Below are 19,465 nucleotides of genomic sequence, written 5' to 3'. Positions count from 1 at the left end.
AATAAAAAATGAACCTTTACAACCCCTTTCATGCTAAATTCCAGAGCAAAACGACGCAGAGATGGCTGAGAACAATGCATTTGATAGCAGTCAGTGCAAAGCACAGGAAGTTATTAGCTTACAACACATCTAGCAGGGTCAATATGTTTTTTTTTTTTATCAGATATAACAAAACTTCTTAATGTTATATTTAATAAACCAATTAAAATAATTTCATTGTTAGGTTTAAGTACATTTTAAGGACACACACTTTTTATTTGTACAGAATTGAGCTTATCCAATAGTGCCTACAACACCTTGAAATGCCTATTTAGAGAAACATGGCCTTTTCGTCAGATCTCACCTAGATCAATGGGGAAGCCTTCATGGTATTGACAGACCGATGTAGCCGAAGGAATAATGTGTTCTGTGGTATTCGGCTATTTGTAGAAACTTCTTATTGAACAATGTCAGCACTGATGTGTTCCTTGGGAAAGACTTTGTAATTTATTTATTTCTTTCAAACCCCAGTATGAAATTTCTGACTTCTTGGCAGGTCTTAATAATTAATACAGTTTTAAACTTTAACCACTTCAGCTCCAGAAAATGTATCTCCCTTCATTACCAAGCCATTTTTTTTGCGATCCGGCACTGCGTTGCTTTAATTGACAATTGCGCAGTCGTGCGACACTGTACACAAATAAAATGTATGTCCTTTTTTTCCCACAACTAGAGCTTTCTTTTGGTGGTATTTAATCACCTCTGCGTTGTTTTTACTGTACTAATGACACTGGCTGGGAAGGGGTTAACATCAGGGACGATCAAAGGGTTAACTATGTTCCTAACCAATGTTTGTGTACTGTGTGGGAGGTGCTTTTACTAGGGGAAAGCATGGATTCATGTCACTGCTTTGTAGGAACACAGGATCCATGCCTTTCTCTACTGACAAAATGGCAAACTGCCTTGTTTACATTTCCTTTTCTCTGCCTGTGTACTGAATGAACGGCGGGTGCCGGTGATCTGACGATATGGTTCCTGTAAGGACTGCGCAGGCCCAATCCTTGCCAACGGAAATCACAGAACCTCCAGGGTGATGTGGAATTTAAGGTAGGTGGCCGGTCGGCCTCACGTCCTCGCTTCGCTCGGACAGCTCGCTGCGCTCGTTCGGCCTCCTGGCTCTTTTTTTAACATCCTCCAATCCACAGGGATGTTAAGGAATGAGCCTGGATGCCGGCCGAGGTTCGGAGATTTCCCTTGGCAAGGATTGCGCCTGCGCAGTCCTTACAGGAACCATCTCGATAGAGGAATCATACCGACAAGTCACCGGCGGACATAGTCTGCGGTACCCGCTGATCAGTTCCTATCACGTATATATACATAATCCGTCGCACAGCTGCTGCCCTGTAGAAATAAAACTGTTATAGGGTGGTCAGCAAGTGGTTAAAGTTCATTTGTGAGCAAACCTAAAGTGTAACTATAGGCAAAAATTAAATACTATATATTATGCAGCCTGTCACTAGCAGTAGAGTGAGGGAATCCTTTGGTTGTCACCAGAACTATTACAATAGAGAGGATAAATCTTCCTTAAGGGGGCACCAAGAACAATAAAGACTTGCCCAGAGTTCTAATCCTCCTCCACTCTATAGGCCGTACACACCATAGGGGAGAGCGGAGATCTGACAGCAGGGCTCAAGTCCTGCGGGAACGTGTGGGAACGGAGTTCCTGCACTTTTTTCACAGCAGGAACTCCGTTCCCTTTGCAGGACGAGAGCAGCCGAGCCACCCGAGCCAATCCTTCACTAAGCGGCGATGCCCAGCTCGAGACACTGTCGGGCAGGCGAACCTTAGTAATCCTTTAGGTTACTGGCCGCTTCCTGTATATGGATTCATCGGGTAGTGTGCGGGTATTCCGTCACTTCCTCGATGCCGCAATGTCTCCTGGGAGCTTTTGTCATTGTTCCCAGGAGACATTGCGGAGGTCTGCCGCGAGTTATCGCGGGATTTAGAAAGAACTTGCGGTCTAGTAATTATGCATATGAGCGTATCTTTTTTTTTTTTGGTGGGGGATTGGATCTTGGGTGGGAGTTCCCACACTTTTTTCCTCAGGACTTGACCCCTGTCTGACAGGGTGGTCCCTGCACAGTGTGTGGGGACCGCCCTGTCATCTGCCAGCTCAGTGGGGATCAACGGAGCCATCCCCGCTGAGCAAGCAGATAAGAAAGGTACAGATCCTCACGGGATCCATACGTGGGATAACCGTGGTATTCACCGAATTAATTACTCAAAACATGTGCTCACTAAAAATGCACTGTACTTTCCCTTTTAAATACATTATGCCATTTTTTGCAACAAATCAAGTGATCCAGTTTATGTTAAATGCCTTATCTAAATTTTGTAGCCGATTCTCAGAGATTCCGGAAATAACCTCTATAGTGTATTCAGCGCGTCAACACAATTTGTACTCCATGAGCTGCCTTGTGAACATAAACTCCCTCAGTGCACACTAGACCGTATTAATCACAGTGTATGTTTCTGCGAAGTATCAGGCCCAGCTGGGGTGGCCACATGCGGTTTTGTCCTGGTAATACATTGCAGGCCTACTGCTTTATTGATATTGAGATTGCTAAAGCGAAAGCTGTTTTCTGCCCCCACAGGAGATTTTACGATGATGGAGCGATAGTGCTGGGTGAAGAAGCCAATATGCTCGCCGGTATGCTGCTTGGACTCAATGCCATTGATTTCAGGTACGGTATTTAACCCACTTGCCACAAAAGTCTTCTATTATATGTGAATTTTGAATAGAACAAGGGCTAGTGGGACCCCAGAGGCCCAAAAGACCAAGAACAAGTGGGGGCGGGGGGACTATATCCGTACTAGATAAGAAAAAATAAAATGGAATTGTAGTAAGAGTAAAAGGTATAAATCTGTTTATTTTAACATAATATCAAAAAACAGGAGACACACATAATTATAAAATGCATAAAAAAACAGCAGTATAAAATGGTGGACATATTGTACGACCAACCGTCCCAATCACCGAGATGGAATGGACCCTAGACGAAGGGTGGTGGTGAAACGAAGGGGGTCATACAAGTCAAAATCTCAACCCCCTTCGTTTCACCGCAACCCTTCGTCTAGGGTCCATTCCATCTCGGTGAGTGGGACGGTTGGTCGTACAATATGTCCACCATTTTATACTGCTGTTTTTGATGTATTTTATAATTATGTGTCTCCTGTTTTTTGATATTATGTTAAAATAAACTGATTTATACGTTTTACTCTTGCTACAATTCCATTCTATTTTTTCTTATCTAGTACCGATATAGTCCCCCCACTTGTTCTTGGTCTTTTTGGCCTCTGGGGTCCCACTAGCCCTTTTTCTATTCAAAATTGATCTCCAGGATGCTGGTACTATAATTTTGTGTTTACTATTTATACTAAGAGGCTTATATATAATTCTATTATATGTGGTCCTTCTGGAATGAAAAGAGTACTGAATTCATCTGTACTTGTCAGGAGGGTCATACGTCACATGTTTCCAGGCAAACGGCTAAATAGCAAATGAAATACATATGTTGTAGTGGCCCACATCATTTATATTTTCGTCCTACCAGTCCTGAGATTTACACAGCTTTGTGACTTCGCACAGCCAGGTAGAAAACACAATTTTCTGTTCAGAAATACAGGGGTTGATTTACTAAAACTGGAGAGTACAAAATCCTGGTGCAGCTGTACATGGTAGCCTATCAGCTTCTAACTTCAGCCTGTTTAATATAGGCTCGGTACACACTGCCATGACCTGAATGTTGTACGACTTACGGTGTAACTTTGTCAGGCAACTTCCTGGCGATTTGCTGGTGACTTGAGTACAATTTGATGAGACTTGGTGTGACTTTGAAGCAGCTTTCGGGCTCGATTCACACTGCTTTTTTTTTAGCAGAGACCCTAAACCAGGCGTCACTAAATGGCGCAATGCGGGCCTGTTCAGGCCCCAGTGACCATTCTGCCCGGACCACAGCCTCGCCAAGTAGTTTCCTGTGTGTCCTCTCTCTGTCGCCGGATTGCCCACCTGCCATGGCCGATGCCGCTATATACACAGCATGGCAGGCGCGGCAAGTCCGTGCCTTCTCTAATAGCACTGCACTGCCCCCTCCCCACACTGCCTGTCTTATTCACGCAAAACATGAAGCGCAGCCACTCTGGACAAAGTGCGGGACTTTTTAAGTTAAGAAGTGGGTGATTGGTTGCTAGGCAGCAGGGCGGTCCCAAAAACTCACTTTTAACGTGAAAGTCCTGATCGTTGTCCAGCGGGCTACGCTTCATGTTTTGTGTGAATAAGGTAGGGTTCTGTGGGGAGGGGGAGAGTGCTGTGCTGTAAAGGACAGGGGTTTGATATTGAGAGAGCACTGTGATTGGGGGGTCAGTCTGCAATGGGGGAGTCAGATCAATATCGGATCTAAATCACATCAATTAAAATGAGGATCCGACTTGGAGGCAACGTCCATTAAAGTCTATGGGCACAAGTCAGACTGAAGCTGCCTTGAAGTAGTACAGGAATATTTTCTAAAGTCAGAGCTGCCAGCTGATTGGTTTCTATGTAGAGCTGCACCAGACTTTGCAATCTCAAGTTTTAGTAAATCAACCCCATTGTGATGAAAAAAGGAAAAACTGCGCCAACTTAAATCACCTAGCAAGCATGCCAGATGTACATAACATAAATTAACATATAAATCAATCATAAAAAATGTCCCAAGAGTGAATTGACTTGTGAGTGTTAATCAACTGAGACGAACAGCACCGCAGTGAAATTTGAACCATCCGTGAACCGCCACCACATAGACAGCCTCTTACCAGATTGATAAGAAAAATCAGCCTCAAGCAGATATCATCTCCATCAGTGGGTTTAAACACATATAGCATATAGCACACCTACCTGCATACAGCACACGCTCAGGTGCCCCCATAGCAAACTGCTTGCTGTGGGGGCTCTCGACAGGAGGGAGGGGCCAGGAGTGTAGTCACTGGAAGATACAGCTTGTAGTCACTGGATGATACAGCTGTGCAGGCTGGGCTATTTACAAACATGCACACAATTCAAAATTTAACGGAAGCCTTTGCAATAAACAAATCAAAATTCTGCCAGTTCAGCAGGAACCAGTTAAATTACTCCCATCTATGGGCAGGCTGGTTGCAATAAAGTCAATCTATTGATCGACTTCAAAACATCCAGCCTGTCTGTTTTTTTTGTTCGATCGTTGCCGGTGGCTACAGCTGCCAGAATTGATCGTTGTATTCTGATGGCTGGGAAACCTCCCGCTGTCTGAATACAATACACAGAGGGAGGGATTCCCCCATCATCACTGACTGTGTTGATAGAGGAATCAAGCGATTTTCTTTCTTTCAACTCATGGTTGAAAGAAAACAAATTGCATACTGTATGGCCAGCCTAAGCACCCCTTAATTCAGGTGGGGGGGAGGGGGGTGCAGTTTGAAGGTGGAGTGTTGCAGAATGGCCCCATGTTTTATGTTATACCTTAAATACAGTATAAGTTTATCTTGAAACAATATAAGAAAGGTGGAATTGATTATTAGAGTAGAAATACTTTATGAGAGCTTATAGCTACCGCTCTGAGGTTTTCCATGTCACTCGCACTATCACCTGCTGGTGAAATGTTGTATTGCAAGGTAACCTGCCTGTAACTTGAAGAAAGCCTTTCCATCAGACTATTATGCCTCGTTTCCACTGAGCGGATCGGTTCGGGTTTATTTGGTACGGTACGCTATTTTGAGTGTTTCCATTATGAAAGCAGCCCATACAACCGAACCATACCGCACAATTCTGGGTCCTGCTTCAGATGTGGGGCCATAGAAAATGGTACGGTTCGGTTAGGGCGGAGCTACAATACGTTCCACTGATTGGCAGACATGCTAGGTATTTTTTCTAAACCCTGTATGGCCCCGACGGTCCGACTTACAGTGGAAACGCTCACCTGAATAGGCCGGGCCATTCTAACCCTTCCAAACTGTACCGACCCGAACCGTTCCGCTCAGTGGAAACGAGGCATTACAGACTCCATTGGTGACTGTTTTCCATTTTAACACATCTTATTTCTAGGTGGTTTGATACTTGTGATGAATCTTTGTATTAAAGGGTCACTAAAGGAATTTTTATTTTTTTAGCTAAATAGCTTCCTTTACCTTACTGCAGTCCTGGTTTCATGTCCTCATTGTTCGTTTTTGCTCTGATGTTGCTGTAATACTTTTCTGTTCTGAACAGACTGTTTCCTGATGAAAAAAGTCATGGGAGCTTTCTCTCTGTGGTCACTAATCAAGGAGGTGTGATTACTGTGTGTCTAAAACCCCTCAACACCAATCAGTTTTGTTTTACAAACCATCACTGCCCTGTATTGGCTCTTTGTCTCTGTTCATCACAGAAGCATGAAACAGCATGCAAAAACGAAACTGAAACTGCAGGTACATTATATGATTGATTTTATCTGTTTTTAATCATTTTTAAAAGGAATCAGTTAACTATTATTAGCTAGATTCAGAGAGGGCGTCCTAACTTTGCATCGGCGTAGCGTATCGTGTTTACATTACGCCGCCGTAAGTTAACGAGGCAAGTACATGATTCACAAAGTACTTGCCTGCTAAGGTATGGCGGCGTAGCGTAAATCGGACGGGCGTAATGGCGCCTAATTCAAATTTAGCTATGGGGGTGTGTTTTATGTTAATGGGGCTTGACCTGACGTGCTTGATGTATTTTACGAACGGCCCATGCGCCGTCCGCCTACATATCCCAGTGTGCATTGCGGCAAAGTACGCCGCACGGTCCTATTGATTTCGACGTGGACGTAAATGACGTACAACCCTATTCACAGACGACTTACGCAAACGACGTAAAATTTTAGACGCGGGAACGGCGGCCATACTTAACATTACTATTCCAGCTATTTGATGGAATAACTTTAGGCCTGATAATGCGTTCCGTAAACGGCGTATCTGTACTGCGCCGGCCGGGCGTACGTTCGTGAATAGGCGTATCTAGTGATTTACATATTCTACGCCGACCGCAATGGAAGCGCCACCTAGCGGTCAGCCTAAAAATTACACTTTAGGATATGACGGTGTAAGACACTTACGCCGCTCGTATCTAAGCCTAATTTTAGCGTATCTGGTTACCAGAATACACTTAAATTAGCGCTGACGCGAATTCAGACTTAGGCTGGCGTATCTACTGATACGCCAGCCTAAGTCTCTCTGAATCTAGCTATTATGTCTTTATACCCTGTAAACAGTCATTTCAGCAACAAAAAAAAAAAAATTCCTTTACAACTCCTTTAAGCTTCTCTTTTCACAAATGGCTCATTGTTTAGGGCTTTTTTTTATATAAAGAAGCTGAACTCGGTTCTTATACTGATGTACAGGTTTTGCTATTATGACCATTTATTTTTGTACACTTTTATAAACCTCACATAAAATAAATATGTGTGCAGTGAGTTTTAATGTCATCTGTCATTATTTTATTGATTAAACTGGAACACAGACCAATTAATAACTAGACGGTGGCGCTTGAAATACGTAATACATTTTATACTGCAACAGAAATTATCTACATATACATTTATTTTATGTGATCCCAATACAAGGACCTCTTTAAATTGTTCACAAGTAATAAAGGTGATGAAGCCCCCTATAAAGCTGATGATAACATTGTCAGGCTGGTCTGTGATAAAAGAACAACTTGTGACCTCAGTCAAGATTATGGGTACAAAGTGATGTTTTGTGGTCTGTGTTGTTTCAGTGCTAACTACATGCTCCTCTCTTCTAGCTTTTGCCTTAAAGGAGAGGGTCTTGATGGGAGCTTTCCAGCAGTCATAGACTACACGCCTTATCTCAAGTTTACACAAAGGTGAGATGAGTTGGACTTTCTGTTGGGGCTTAAAGCCCAACTGCAGGTAACATTTATTATGACTTCAAAATAGTCCCCCACAGGGGCGGACTGACAACTCATGGGGAATAGAAGATTATGGGGCCCCCAGGCTTACAGGTGGCCACCACGGCAGGAGTCAGTGCAGAGGCGGGGCAGCTAAAATCTCAGGATTTTCACATCAAAAGCATGTCGGTATCGGACATATCAGCGATAAATGTAAAAAAGATACAGCTTTTTACGTACTGTCCCTGGTTTTACTGAACCTGGAAACCCTGATGGGGCCCACTAGTGGCATGGAGCCCTCAGGCAGTGAGTGCCCAAATGGTCAGTCCCCCAGCAGCAATTAAAAAACAAAAAAGCATCTCTGGCTACAATACTCACCTTCCATCTGAAGCTGTGCCCACAGTAATTCCCTTCCTACACTAGATGTCATCAGTCTTCTTGGATGAATGACACCCAGGAGTAGGGTTGCACTTGCTTCAGCGTCACCCAGAATTTTTTTTCATAGTATGCATAGATATTGCTATTAAATAACATTTCTAATCATATGAAGTTAATCACAAGAGTCCCCCTTTACATCTGAACTTGCAGAGCTCCCTTTCACTGTAAGGGGGAGACTCTGCAGACTCTGATGTAAGGGAGAACTCTGGGGACTCTAACATAAGGGGTGGTCTGGGAACCCTGATTTAAGGGAGAACTCTAATGTACGGAGAGGACTCTGATGTAATGGGGAGCACTGGGGCCTTTGGTGTAAAGGGGAACTCTGATGTAATGAGTGCTCTGAGAACCCTGATGTAATGAGTGCTCTGAGAACCCTGATTTACCTTAGTGTACTCACTTAGAGGCAGGATATAGAAGGGGGAGGGGGGGTAGACCTAGTCTGGTCTGAATATTGTGTCCGGGTCTAAGACAGTCTGAAACCCGGATGCATGATTCCAAACCTGAACTGTCTGGGTGAATCCCGAACAGGTGGCAACCATACCCAGGAGCACTGAGGTCACCACTCTCTGCATTGCTGAAGACCATCCGACGCTGGGAAAGATCCTAATAGGAAGACTGCCTTCCGCTGTAGGAGATCCATAAAGGACCACGTGTCATGTCACTGGCCTAAAGACATCTTGAAAAGGGAACTGGAAGAAAATTAAATCTAAAAATACTGCCGGGAACATCCAGGAGGGGAGGGAAGAGCATGGAGTCTATTGTTGGTCATACACATGACAGTTTTCTTGTGCAAATAGATTGTGCAATTAAGAGTGTAATTGGATTGCCTTGTATATGGTCAGCTCTATTCAGTTACCTGAATAGAAATATCTACAGTAAAACCTGGGATTGCGAGCCTGATTCGTTCCGGAAGCATGCTTGTAATCCAAAGCACTTGTATATCAAAGCAAATTTTTCCATAAGAAAAAATAGAAATTCAAATGATTCATTCCACAACCATTTATTCATAGGTCCTTCAGTTTATAGTCCATATAAAAAGATTATAGCAATGTGATAAGTTGTGTAACCATAAAATGTCCATCCACAATTGGAAGCCTCCACAAAGGGATTAGAAGCAAAATCCAGCAGGAGCTACAGAGTATAAAAGAGAAGAGAGGTGCCTCTAAGGCCTCGTACACACGATAGGTTAACCAGAGGACAACGGTCTGATGGACCGTTTTTTATCTGTCAAAACCGATCGTGTGTGGGCCCCATAGGTTATTTAACCATCGGTTAAAAAAAAACAACTTGCTTTAAATTTAACCGATGGATTCCTAACCGATAGGTCAAAACCGATCGTTAGTACGCACAGCCATCGGTTAAAAATCCATGCATGCTCAATTCAGACAAATTCTTTGTCTGAATTTATCACTTCCTGTTTCTCCTCAGTAAGCTGTTCTAAATGACTTTCCACTGCTTGGATGATGGTGGAAAGCATACTGAGGAGAAACAGGAAGTGGGAAATTCAAACAAAGAAAAACATTTTTAGAAGGGAAATCGAAGGAAAAGGTAAGTGAACCAACAATGCACTAGCTTAAAGTAACCATTTTAGAGAATAAAAGACAAACCTTTACAACCCTTTTAAGGTGAGTTTAAAGAAAAAATACAGTTCAGATTTAAGGATACGGATAGATTTAAGAGTTCGATTTAGGGACAGATTCAGGAAAGGTAATTTGACTAATCGCCCCTATGATGTATTTAAATGCAATAGCAGAACTCTGATTCCCACAGCTTTCTGAACACAGTTATTCTGTATCTGAGGTCTGCTGTTGGCATTTAAATATATACAGTGAGGAAAATAAGTATTTGAACACCCTGCTATTTTGCAAGTTCTCCCACTTGGAAATCATGGAGGGGTCTGAAATTGTTATCGTAGGTGCATGTCCACTGTGAGAGACATAATCAAAAAAAAAATTCCAGAAATCACAATGTATGATTTTTTTAACTATTTATTTGTATGATACAGCTGCAAATAAGTATTTGAACACCTGAGAAAAACAATGTTAATATTTGGTACAGTAGCCTTTGTTTGCAATTACAGAGGTCAAACGTTTCTTGTAGTTTTTCACCAGGTTTGCACACACTGGAGGAGGGATTTTGGCCCACTCCTCCACACAGATCTTCTCTAGATCAGTCAGGTTTCTGGGCTGTCGCTGAGAAACACAGAGTTTGAGCTCCCTCCAAAGATTCTCTATTGGGTTTAGGTCTGGAGACTGGCTAGGCCACGCCAGAACCTTGATATGCTTCTTACAGAGCCACTCCTTGGTTATCCTGGCTGTGTGCTTCGGGTCATTGTCATGTTGGAAGACCCAGCCTCGACCCATCCTCAAAGCTCTAACTGAGGGAAGGAGGTTGTTGCCCAAAATCTTGCAATACATGGCCCCGGTCATCCTCTCCTTAATACAGTGCAGTCGCCCTGTCCCATGTGCAGAAAAACACCCCCAAAGCATGATGCTACCACCCCCATGCTTCACAGTAGGGGTGGTGTTCTTGGGATGGTACTCATCATTCTTCTTCCTCCAGTGGAGTGGAGGTGGACATTTTAAAGGCAGACTAACAGGTCTTTGAGGGTCAGAATTCTAGCTGATAGACAGGTGTTCAAATACTTATTTTCAGCTGTATCATACAAATAAATAGTTAAAAAATCATAAATTGTGATTTCTGGATTTTTTTTTTTTGATTATGTCTCTCACAGTGGACATGCACCTACGATGACAATTTCAGACCCCTCCATGGTTTCCAAGTGGGAGAACTTGCAAAATAGCAGGGTGTTCAAATACTTATTTTCCTCACTGTACGTTAGGGGTTTTAAGGACATACATGAAGGGTTATTACAAAATGTCATTTATTTTTCAATGGTTCAGTTGTGATGACAGATTTAGATGCTCTCTGCATCTTTGTAGGGGATGATTTCCTTTACTTCCTATAGCAGTGCCAGTGGTCACCAAAACAGTAAATGAGGGTAAATATTTCCAGGTAAAGCACAGATATTAAAGGAGTACAGCCAAAGCTTGATTGGCTGTACTTCTCCTGTGGATAACAGGAGTGCAGATCGTTCTGCACTCCTGTGACCCGTTTTCATCAGACAGCGGGCTGAAGTCTGCTGTCTGCTGATGTCACAGAGCCGATCCAGGCTCAGGCAAGATGGTGACACTGGAGTCGGGATCCGCCCACATGCCTGGACTGGCACCCTGCTAAGCTAAGGTGACCAGATTTTAAAAATGAAATCCGGGGACATATTTTTTTTTTTTACTAGTAATGGTGGCAATCAGCGACACTCTGCTGTCGCCGCCCGCCAACTCTTACTCTCCGGGCCCTGGCTACTACTGGGTGGGGAGCGGAGAAAGATCACTCCACCAGGGAAGGCAAGGAGATGAGCAGGCAGGCGGCTGGCCGGGACTTGAGCCAAGGCAGAAGAACGTGCGAGTGGAGCTGAATGAGCATGCATCGGAAACTAAAGAAATATTCCCTCTGATCCGACCAGCACATGATCATCAGAAAGGGGCACAGATAATGGAAAAAAATACACCCCCCTAAGCTAGTAGGAGCTCTGGAGCGGGGGGTGTAATTCAGAATTTTTTTTTTTTTTTTATTCTGCACTGACTGTCTTTGAAATTGCCCCAGCCCCTGTTCAAATCCAATCCTGGGACAAAATAGGGGACAGATTTGGTCCGGGGACAGTGTCCTCAATCCGGGAACTGTCCCCGGGAAACCGGGGATGTCTGGTCACCCTCTGCTAAGCTGCTTTGTATAAATTGTATATAGTTAGTTGTAGTTTGCTGTGTGCTGGTGTTTTTATGGATTTTGTTTCACAGTAAATAAATCTCACTTAAAGCATACACAGTCTGGTCCCAGTCTCTTGAGTGTAGCCACGCAGATCCCTAAAAAAAACATTTTATTTTTTTTTTCACATGTGATCAATTCATCTTCTGGCTGTGATAAACGCGTTGGCACCAAAACAAATGTGATATTTTTATTACACTCAGAAATACTTTGCTACTAGTGTTCATGTCTCTGTAACAGAAGTATAGATGAGGGAAAACATTCGACTTTATGCTCCCCCAGAGGCAGGGACTGATTGATTTGTTCCACATAGCACACATTCATTCTTTGTACTGCAAGGATCAAATTTGAAGTTTCCTTTATACATATTTGTCTTTTTATATGCAAGGTAATTTGTCAGAGAATAGGTACAGATACTCATTTTCCTCCCAAGGGCCACCCGTCTATGTACTCCACACCCCCTCCTTTAGAGAATATGGAACCAAGTATCATTTTGTGGTGATATGACATTTATATAGAATTTTTTATATTAAAGAAATGCAGTAAAATATGCTAAACATAGCAAATATACAGCACTTTCTACAGGTCTCCTTACTTGCAGTCTTCTGTTGGCTATTACCGTATTTGGCGGCGTATAAGACGACTGGGCGTATAAGACGACCCCCTATTTTTCCAGGAAAATTTTCGGTTTTGGGATATACTCGCCGTATAAGACTACCCCCTTCCTACTAGTCTGTCTAGAAGCTGAGGGGTAGCCAGAACAACCGCTGACAGGAACAACCACTGACAGAAACAGGCATTTTTCAAATCTCACTGTGCCATTCCATTACATGCCTCACTGTGCCATTCCATTACATGCCCCACTGTGCCATTCCATTACATGCCCCACTGTGCCATTCCATTACATGCCCCACTGTGCCATTCTATTACATGCCCCACTGTGCCATTCCATGCCATCACTGTGCCATTCCATGCCCCCACTGTGCCATTCCATGCCTCCACTGTGCCATTCCATGCCTCCACTGTGCCATTCCATGCCTCCACTGTGCCATTCCATGCCCCCACTGTGCCATTCCATGCCTCCACTGTCCATCACATGCCTCCACTGTGCCGCCCAAGACGATCTCCCTACCTTATTTTTTTGCTGCGGACATCCATGTTTTAGGCTGCGGACATCCATGATTCAAAAGCCGCGCTTCCTCCTCAGACTCTTCCGTGATAGGCGGAACACTAATTTTCCCAGCGGGGCCTCTGTTCAGTGTTCCGCCTATCACGGACGTCCTCTCGTCCGAGAATGAGAAGGCATCCATGATAGGCGGAACACTAAACAGAGGCCCTGCTGGGAAAATGAGTGTTCCGCCTATCACGGAACAGTCTGAGGAGGAGGCGCAGCTTTTAAAATCATGGATGCCCGCAGCCTGAAAGATGGATGTCCGCAGCCTGACGGAGACAGATCCGGCGTATAAGACGACCCCCGACTTTGGATGCATTTTTTTGCATCCAAAAGGTCGTCTTATACGCCGGCAAATACGGTATGTGATTCCCTACCAGGGCCACCGATAGGGGGGTATCACCGGGCCTTCTGTAGGGGTCCAGGCACACGGGGGGGCCCGTACAAAAATAAGAAACAAAGGACGCACAAGCCTAGCACATTACATTTGTGATAGCTTTATTGATATAAAAAATATAGATGTATCCTCACAAACATCAACATCAAATACACACATCAAAACCCACAAATTACTCCAATCAGTAGAAGGAATACATGTGTATGGCAAAGGAGAAAGAGCCGCCTCGATCCTGGAACGCACGTCAGCCGATACCGTTTTGACATTGTGGAATTTGATGCGTCTGTTTGATCATGTCGTTTGTGAAAATACATCTATATTTTATATCCATAAAGCTATCACACTGCACTAGGCTTGTGTGCCATCTTGTTTTTGCATTTACTCTCTCAGGTTTCCTCTGCCCATTGTTGGGGGGCAGCAAAGATCTGATTAGCCGAAGATTTTATTTTGTCTGCTTATCACACTTCTTTTGAGTGCAGGAGATGAGTAATTTTTTCTGCATCTATGTTTGATGCACGGTGAGCAGGGGATCGGTGCAGTGGGACAGGAGGACAATTGCAGAATGACACGCTGTGTCTGTGCCTCCCCCTCCAGCAGCTGAAAGACAGTTTCTCCCCCCTCTCCCTGCTACCGGCTTTCAGCTGCTAGAGGGAGAGACACAGAGACAGTGCATTGTTCTGTAATTATCCTTCCGCCCCCTCTCTGTGCTGCCCACATCTGATGCCCCGTGTGCCTGGGCCCAAGCAGGTGAAGAGTGGGGGAGGGGCCAGTAAATATGTCATTTTGCGGCCTCTTCTTTTTCTAAATTGGACACAGTGAGCGATCGGTACGGAACGCTCCTGTGTCCATTCATAACTGAGCATAGTAAACTGTGTTTACTATGCTTCAGTTTATGAATGAACAGTAGCCTCTCTGCAGTGCAGCATTACAGCAACACTAGGAAAAAAAACTATTTGGGGGGCTTTTGACTAGTTCTTTGTCCTGTGTCTGCTTTTTATTTGGGCATGGTTTTCTGATAATGTCCCCACCCTGGTCTCTCCTCTTATCAGCAAGCTCTAATGTTAAAATGACTAGACTTGTGCACAACGGAAAAATTTGTTTAGTTTTGTTTCTTTTCCGTCCTGTTGATTCGTAATCATTCGTAATTTTGGTAAACGGGATTTTTCGTGTTCGGACTAATTCGTATTTTCACAAGCGTCATTTTTCGTTGAATCGGAATGATTCCTATTAATGTAAGCCCTATTTTTAGTTGATTTATAATTCGTACTTTCGGTAGAGTACCTTGGGCCAGATTCACAAAAGGGATACGACGGCGTTTCTCCTGATACACCGTCGTATCCCTGTTTCTATCTATGCGACTGATTCATAGAATCAGTTACGCATAGATATCCCTAAGATCCAACAGGTGTAATAGTTTTACACTGTCGGATCTTAGGATGCAGTACCGCGGCCACCGCTGGGGGGAGTTTGCGTCGTAAACCAGCGTCGGGTATGCAAATTAGGAGTTACGGCGATCCACAAAGCTTTTTCCCGTTGTTACGTTGCCGCGAGTGTTAGTTTTCCGTCGCAAAGATAGTGCACCTTTAACATTGTGTAAAAGTACTCCACCATGTTAAAGTATGCCCGTCTTTCCCGCGTCGCTTTTGAATTATTTTAAAAAAAAATTATTTTCCCGGCGTAACTCTTTTTTCACGTCGCGATTCACAAAACGTCGGCGCGTCGTAATTTCACGCAAAGCACGTCGGGAAATTTGCGACGGGAGCATGCGCAGTACGTCCGGCGCGGGAGTGCGCCTAATTTAAATGGTACCCGCCCCATTTGAATTGGCCCGCCTTGCGCCGGACGGATTTACGATACACCGCCCAGGTAAGTGCTTTGTGGATCGGGCACTTAGACAGAAAATTTGCGGCGGTGTAACATAAATCGGTTACGTTACGCTGCGCCCGGTCTACGTGAATCTGGCCCCTTGTTTTTTGTTGATTCGTAACTTTTTTTTTGGTTCGTTGATTTGTAATTTTCCGTGTCGCTCTCACAATGGCGCTGCTTAACGTGCTTCGAATTGATTTGTACTTTTCAAAATACATTGCGGTTATTTGTAACTATTCAAAATCTCGTTTTTGACATGCGGCTATAGCCTCCGCCCCTGTATACTATTTTGAGAGGAAGTTCAGCACGGTGGGGGAGGAGCAGAGAGTGTTATTGTTGGATATGTGATTGGGATCACAAGTCGACTTGCTGTTGAATTAGGCCGCATTAACGCAACAACGAATTATGCCGAAGGCATTCGGGTATTCGCTATTTGCGATATAATTTCTTTCGGATTCGGTTTTTATTTCGGATTCGTAATTGCTTTGTTGGGAAATTCGAATGCTTCCGAACCTCCGAAAGTTGCTAAATTTGTCCGAATTTTGATTTGTTACGAAACGAATTACACAAGCCTAAAAATGACAGCACCATGAAATGCTAGCTCTCTCTCTCTGTCTGATTACAGATACACAGGGTATTGCAGGGAGCTAATAAAAAAACTGACTCTGGTCCTTATGTTACCTGCACTTAAACCATCCTACAGTATATTTAATTACTTTTAAATGGACTCGTTTTTAGCATCTGCCTGGAGTTCAGCTTTACCCATTACTATTTAATATCGATGTACTTGCATTTCAAAATGTTATAATACTTCATTTAGAGATCTGGAACTTAGATAAATGTTAATTAGGTTATTAATCATGACCTGATTATTCTACTCTTGTTTCTCAGCTCTGAGAGTATCAGCAGCGATGAGGAAGAGCTGCGGACACTGGGGAGCAGCGGCAGTGAGAGCAGTACCCCGGAAAATATTGGTCCTCCATTTATCATGGATGAAAATAGCTGGTACAACAAGTGCAAAAGGGTGGAGCAGAAGTATCGGCTGGCGTTGGAGCAAAAGGTACCATCATGTGCTTAAAAAGTACAATATATATATATGTGTGTGTGTGTGTGTGTGTGTATGTATGTATGTATGTATGTATATATATATATATATATATATACATATACATACAGTGGGGATCGAAAGTTTGGGCACCACAGGTTAAAAATTTGTATTAATGTGCATAACGAAGCCAAGGAAAGATGGAAAAGTCTCCAAAAGGCATCAAATTACAGATTAGACATTCTTATAATATGTCAACAAAAAGTTAGATTTTATTTCCATCATTTAACCTCTTTCCCACCGCGCCATAGACAAAAGACGTCTACAGCGCGGTGGAGTTATTCTGGGAGGACGTCCCTGGGACGTCCTCCCAGAATCCTTCACTCGCGCGCCCCCTGGGGTGCGCTCCCGGAATCATCTGTGAGCGCCGGGTCTTCACAGATCGCGGTAAATCGCCGCTGATAGCGGCGGTTTACCACGTGATCGCTCCGTCAAATGACGGAGCGATCACTTGTAAACTTGTAAACAAACCGGCGTCATGTAATCGGTACAGTGTGAGAGGAGAGGGGGGGAGAACGGAAGCAGCAGCAGCTGCTGTGGCTGGATCTGTGACTGCATTTGTCACAGATCCAGCCATCCTTCCCTGCGCAATACTCTGCAATAAAATCAATACTCTTAAATAACCCCCCATACTCTGCAATACCCCCATACCTCCCATACTCTGCAAAAACCCCCCATACTCTGCAATAACCCCCCCCATACTCTGCAATAACCCCCCCATACTCTGCAATAGCCCCCCCATACTCTGAAATAACCCCCCCCATACTCTGCAATAGCCATAGCCCCCCCATATGCCGCAATACCCCCAATACTCCGCAATACCCGCTAATATGACAGAAACAAGATTTTTTTTCTTTTTTTCTTTACAGAATTGTTAGTGTTTTTTCTTTTTTAGCGCAAAAAATAAAAAACCCAGAGGCGATCAAATACCACCAAAAGAAAGCTCTATTTGTGGGGAAAAAAGGACAAAAATTTCAGATGGGCACAATGTTGTATGACCGAGTTATTGTCATTCAAATTGTGAGACCACCGAAAGCTGAAAATTGGTCTGGTTAGGAAGGGGGTTTAAGTGCCCAGTGGTCAAGAGGTTAAACTTTCAAAATTACAGAAAACAAAAAAATGGCGTCTGCAAAAGTTTGGGCACCCTGCAGAGTTAATATCTTGTACTGCCCCCTTTGGCAAGTATCACAGCTTGTAAATGGTTTTGTAGCCAGCCAAGAGTCTTTCAATTCTTGTTTGAGGTATCTTTGCCCATTCTTCCTTACAAAAGTCTTCCAGTTCTTTGAGATTTCTGGGCTGTCTGTCACGCACTGCTCTTTTAAGGTCTATCCATAGATTTTCAATTATGTTGAGGTCAGGAGATTGTGAAGGCCATGGCAAAACCTTCAGTTTACACCTCTTGATGTAATCCCCAATGGATTTTGAGGCGTGTTTACGATCATAATCCATTTGTAGAAGCCATCCTCTCTTTAACTTCAGCTTTTTCACAGATGGCATCAAGTTACCATCCAAAATTTGCTGAAATTGTATTGAATCCATTTTTCCTTCTACTCATGAAATGTTCCCTGTACCACTGGCTGGAATACAACCCCAAAGCATGATTGATCCACCCCCATGCTTAACACGTTCTCCAAACGTACCTTTGCTCATTCCAGCCAAAAAGTTATATTTTAACCTCATCGGTCCACAAAACTTGTTTCCAAAATGCACCAGGCTTGTCTATATGTTCATTTGCAAAGTTCAAACGCTGATTTTTGTGGTGAGGACGTAGAAGAGGTTTTCTTCTGATGACTCTTCCATGAAGACCATATTTGTACAAGTATCTCTTTATAGTGGAATAGTGTACCACAACCGCAGTCAAACATGGGTTTTGAATTGCTTTTCTCACAATCCTGCGAGTTGTTCTGTCTGATATTTTTCTTGGTCTTCCAGATCTTGCTTTAACTTCCACTGTTCCTGATGACTGCCATTTCTTAATTACATTCCGAACAGAGGATATTGACATCTGAAAACGCTTTGTTATATTCTTATAGCCGCCTCCAGCTTTGTGAGCGTCAACTATTTTCAGTTTCAGTTTTCTAGACAACTGCTTAGAAGAACCCATGGTGCTGATTGTTGGGGCAAGGTCAGATGAGTCTGGGCATTTAAAACCTTTGAGATTGACATCACCTAGTCTTCCCAGACGATGATTGAGAACAATCCATGACACTGGCAGGTCTCAGCTTTGCAAAGGGGGCAGTGCATGCTATAAATTCTGCAGGGTGCCCAAACTTTTGCAGATGCCATTTTTTTGTTTTCTGTAATTTTGAAAGTGTAAATGATGGAAATAAAATCTAACTTTTTTTGACATATTCTAAGAATGTCTAATCTGTATTTTGATGCCTTTTGGAGATTTTTCCATCTTTCCTTGGCTTCGTTATGCACATTAATACAAATTTTTACCTGGGGTGCCCAAACTTTCGATCCCCACTGTAATATATATATATATATATATATATATATATATATATATATATATATATATATATATATATATATATATAAATATATATAAATAAATAAAGATTTTCTTTTAGTGCTGCTTTTAAAGCAGAACTTTATCCATATTAATTTAATAACAAGTAGTGTTCTTTAACAAAGGGACATATATTCCACAATATGCCACAAAAATGAGTGTGTGCTGTAAATTGCCCCCAGCATTGTTCCTGTTTCTTGCTTGAGGCTGCCATTTTGTTGAAGTCCCGAGCAGTC

The 19,465-nt window shown here is 43.2% G+C and overlaps 1 protein-coding gene across 3 annotated transcripts in view; it reads left to right on the top strand.

Annotated features, from left to right (window-relative positions):
* Positions 1–19,465, top strand: part of RUNDC3B (RUN domain containing 3B) — a 307,618-nt gene that overhangs the window by 194,064 nt on the left and 94,089 nt on the right. For all 3 annotated transcript variants that reach the window (XM_040352420.1, XM_040352418.1, XM_040352419.1), the window contains exons 5-7: positions 2,634–2,723; positions 7,811–7,891; positions 16,501–16,669. In XM_040352420.1, the coding sequence (XP_040208354.1) occupies positions 2,634–2,723; positions 7,811–7,891; positions 16,501–16,669 (340 nt within the window). The remainder of the gene's footprint in view (positions 1–2,633; positions 2,724–7,810; positions 7,892–16,500; positions 16,670–19,465) is intronic.

The sequence above is a fragment of the Rana temporaria genome, chromosome 5 (assembly GCF_905171775.1).
Source record: "Rana temporaria chromosome 5, aRanTem1.1, whole genome shotgun sequence".
NCBI classification, from domain to species: Eukaryota; Metazoa; Chordata; class Amphibia; order Anura; family Ranidae; genus Rana; species Rana temporaria.
Note: the sequence above shows the minus strand (reverse complement) of the source record. Positions and strands in the feature narration are given on the sequence as shown.